The sequence below is a fragment of the Morus notabilis genome, unplaced genomic scaffold (assembly GCF_000414095.1).
Source record: "Morus notabilis unplaced genomic scaffold, ASM41409v2 Scaffold63, whole genome shotgun sequence".
In the NCBI taxonomy this organism is placed as follows: Eukaryota; Viridiplantae; Streptophyta; class Magnoliopsida; order Rosales; family Moraceae; genus Morus; species Morus notabilis.
Window position 1 is genome coordinate 97754 of NW_010365950.1, and position 3914 is coordinate 101667.

At 35.6% G+C, this 3914-nt stretch overlaps 1 protein-coding gene across 1 annotated transcript; it reads right to left on the reverse strand.

Moving 5' to 3' along the window:
* Window positions 1–2468: 2468 nt before the first annotated feature.
* LOC21404572 (F-box protein At3g56470) lies at window positions 2469–3686 on the reverse strand (the record flags this gene model as incomplete). The annotated part of the gene is made up of 1 exon (XM_010108905.2): window positions 2469–3686. A coding segment is annotated over one exon (1218 nt), but the record flags the coding sequence as incomplete, so codon positions are not given.
* Between the last annotated feature and the right edge of the window lie 228 nt (window positions 3687–3914).

Here is a 3914-nt window from a genome sequence, read left to right on the forward strand (position 1 = left end):
ACGAAAAATTGAAATTCAGGGTCAAATGAGAACACCTGATTCTGCGACATAATCAAGATTTATGCTATTAATAATCATGACAATAATATCATAACCATATAACAACAAAATTTTAGACAGTTAAAAACGCAATTATAACTGTTATCAAACCAACATAAACATTAGAACCATAGACAGTAGACAATGAGAACAACAATAATAAGTATCGTAAGGAATTATATTTATAATCACAACATTAATACTAATTTTATCTGCTTACACTTTCAAGAAGAACAAAAAGTTGCAAAAATAAACTAAAACAAAAGAAAGAAAGAAAGAACCGTGAAATAAAATCAAGAACTGAAGCTGGTTGAAGGCACATCACCAAGGCACAACAGAGTTGTCCGTGGAGCTTTCTTCACTAGATTCAACTCGAACATACTCGTCAAGACAGGGACGAGATCCAATTTTAGAGGTGTAACGATTTTTAAAATCTTTTTTTCTTTGAAATTTTGGTCTATAGATGAATTTTTATAATAAAGATAATTTTATCTTTTGTATCATAAAAGATAGCTCTAAGATACTAAAAAAAAATTTCTAAAAATATCAAGATATCGGCTGAAATTTTAAAAAACAGAGAGTATTAAATTTAAATTTTAATATAACAAAAGGTATCAAAATGAAAATTTTCTAATATCATTAATTTTTTATATATAAAATATTGGATTGAACCCGCCAAAAATTCCTAATCCACCCAAAGCGCGGTATATATTAGATGTGATTTTAACGGTGATATACCAAACCATGAAAAGCTCCCGTAAAACTTTTTTACTTTTTTTAAAAGAATTTTTTTCTTTGATAAAACACATGATCCCAATATTAATTAGTGGAAAAAGATTTACAAATATTATTCTGTTTTTTTTCAAAATGTTAATATTGTTTTTTTTTTTTATGGTTCAATAATTCCTATTGTAGCAATCCGACCAAAACGAGCATTTTGGTTGAAATGCTCTTTTGGGCCTTTTTTATTTCTATATTTTTCTCTTTCCATCTTTTCTTTTCTTTTTTTTTTTATTTACTTCTCTTCCCTCAAATTTTATTTTTTTCATTCTTGCTCTTCTTTTTAACTTTTTTTCTCTTATTTACCCCTTAAAAATGTATTCCCTTTTTTTTTTTTTGGTGACAGAAATACCACACATCTGAAGATATCAAGGAACCAGGAAAAATATTCTTAAAAAAAAAAAAAAAAAGAAAGCCCGCAAAAAAGTCAACAAGTAACGGATCCGGAGAAAGCTTACACAAGCAAAACCTTTTAAGGAAATGAGAGCACTAAGATCCCAATTCAAAATATAAAGGACCATTTGCTATGCCAATTACAAAACTAACTATCTGTATGAGAGCGCTAAGATCCCAATTCAAAATATAAAGGATCATTTGCTATGTCAATTACAAAACCAACTATCTGTATGAGAGCGCTAAGATCCCAATTCAAAATATAAAGGGCCATTTGCCATGCCAATTACAAAACCAACTATCTGTATGAGAGCGCTAAGATCCCAATTTAAAATATAAAGGGTCATTTGCGATGCCAATTACAAAACCAACTATCTGTATGAGAGCGCTAAGATCCCAATTCAAAATATAAAGGGTCATTTGCTATGCCAATTACAAAACCAACTATCTGTATGAGAGCGCTAAGATCCAAATTCAAAATATAAATGGCCATTTGCCATGCCAATTACAAAACCAACTATCTATATGAGAGCGCTAAGATCCTAATTCAAAATATAAAGGGTCATTTGCGATGCCAATTACAAAACCAACTATCTATATGAGAGCGCTAAGATCCCAATTCAAAATATAAAGGGCCATTTGCCATGCCAATTACAAAACCAACTATCTATATGAGAGCGCTAAGATCCCAATTCAAAATATAAAGGGTCATTTGCCATGCCAATTACAAAACCAACTATCTGTATGAGAGCGCTAAGATCCTAATTCAAAATATAAAGGGTCATTTGCCATGCCAATTACAAAACCAACTATCTGTATGAGAGCGCTAAGATCCTAATTCAAAATATAAAGGGTCATTTGCCATGCCAATTACAAAACCAACTATCTGTATGAGAGCGCTAAGATCCTAATTCAAAATATAAAGGGTCATTTGCCATGCCAATTACAAAACCAACTATCTGTATGAGAGCGCTAAGATCCTAATTCAAAATATAAAGGGTCATTTGCCATGCCAATTACAAAACCAACTATCTGTATGAGAGCGCTAAGATCCCAATTCAAAATATAAAGGGCCATTTGCCATGCCAATTACAAAACCAACTATCTGTACACCTAACTTGCCCATGGTTGCATAGTTTAGCTCCTAACCTGAAACAAGCTCCTCCGTTTAGAGTAATGCTAATATTGTGAAGCAGTGCATTAGCTTCTGTTTCAATAGATACCAGGTGAAGATTAGTGAAAGTGAGCCCAAATTACTATCCGTTGATAAAAAAATTGTTACAGTACCACCATAGAGGCGCGGTGAACCAGATAGGGCCAAAGATGTCTCGATGACCCCGAAAGCAGAAATGAATATTCTTTCTATTTCCAAGCCTGAAAATGCCCCAATGTTTCCTGCCAGAATTATTGAAACCGAGACAAGCCGACATTCCTTTAAGATGACTGTAATGCCACTCATTCCCCGAAGGATCAGCCTTGTCATTGGAGAAATAGATACAATTGCTCATCTCGACCCCGAGTTCCACTGCAGAGAACGATCTTGAACTGCATTTACCTAAAAATAATATTCGATCCCCCAAACTCTCAACCCTTTTCCAGGACATTTGGCCAATATCCAGTTCATAAACTTTGAAATTCCGCGTTTCAAGTAGAGTACTAAAATGCCTGCAGATAAGCAAAATCTTGCCGCAAGACTCCACAAGATACCTCAATACAGCATCGTTTGCATGGTTCTCTGACTCCGGCATGATTACTTCATGGAATTCAGTCTTGATCTCAGATTCAAAAGTAACAACAGAGTCATCCTTGCTAAGAGCGGCAGAAACACTAGCTGCATCAATTTGGACAATGCCGTTATCCTTGCTCAAAAGATAGAAGCTTCCATTCCAAAAGACAGCATCCTCAAATGGCCGCTCTCCAACGACTTTATATTGATTCCATGATTGAGCTCCTGGGACCCAAAAGGCAAGCTCTTGGTACTTACTGTGTACAAGCATGCACACACAGTTTTCTAGAGAGGGACGCGCCGAGAGGACCATATTATGGTAGAAGTCCCATGTTCTAGGAAGGTTGATTGTGCTTCTGGTGAACGGATTAAACAAGCTTATATTCAGAGAATAACGTTTTATATCATCCGCACATCCTACATCATCCACTAGAATAAACCAATCTTGATATGATCCCCAACAATATTTTCCACGAGCCTCGGGTATCTCCATCTCCCAAGCTCGCTTCTCTAGCATGCTAATACAAAGTCTCTTATCTCTATCTTTCTGACCAGACATGAAAAGTGAAGGGAAGCCAAGCCCTTCCCAACAAGAAAGCTCCCGCGAGAAAACATTTCTCCAAGGCTTGCAAACATTGCTAACTGAGATACAATCAAAAAGAGATAGTCGCTCGAAAATGATCTCCAGGATACCCTTAGGGAGCCCAGCCCAATCAACACTAACTACCTCCCCACCATTCTCCTCATTAAGCTGTCTCCGCTTCTTTTGCTTACGCTTTCTTTTCCTTCTAGCTGCCATCTTTCAATTCGTATTTCTGTTTTTCCTACAAAACAAGTCCATTTCCCTAAGCCTCGCTCTCCATGAAACGAAAAACTAAAACAGCACAATAAAACTCCTAATGGGAGAACAGATATCAAGCAAAATAGTTAAGCAATGTATTCACGACTTTTGCGGAACAAGGTAATGTGAAGGGAA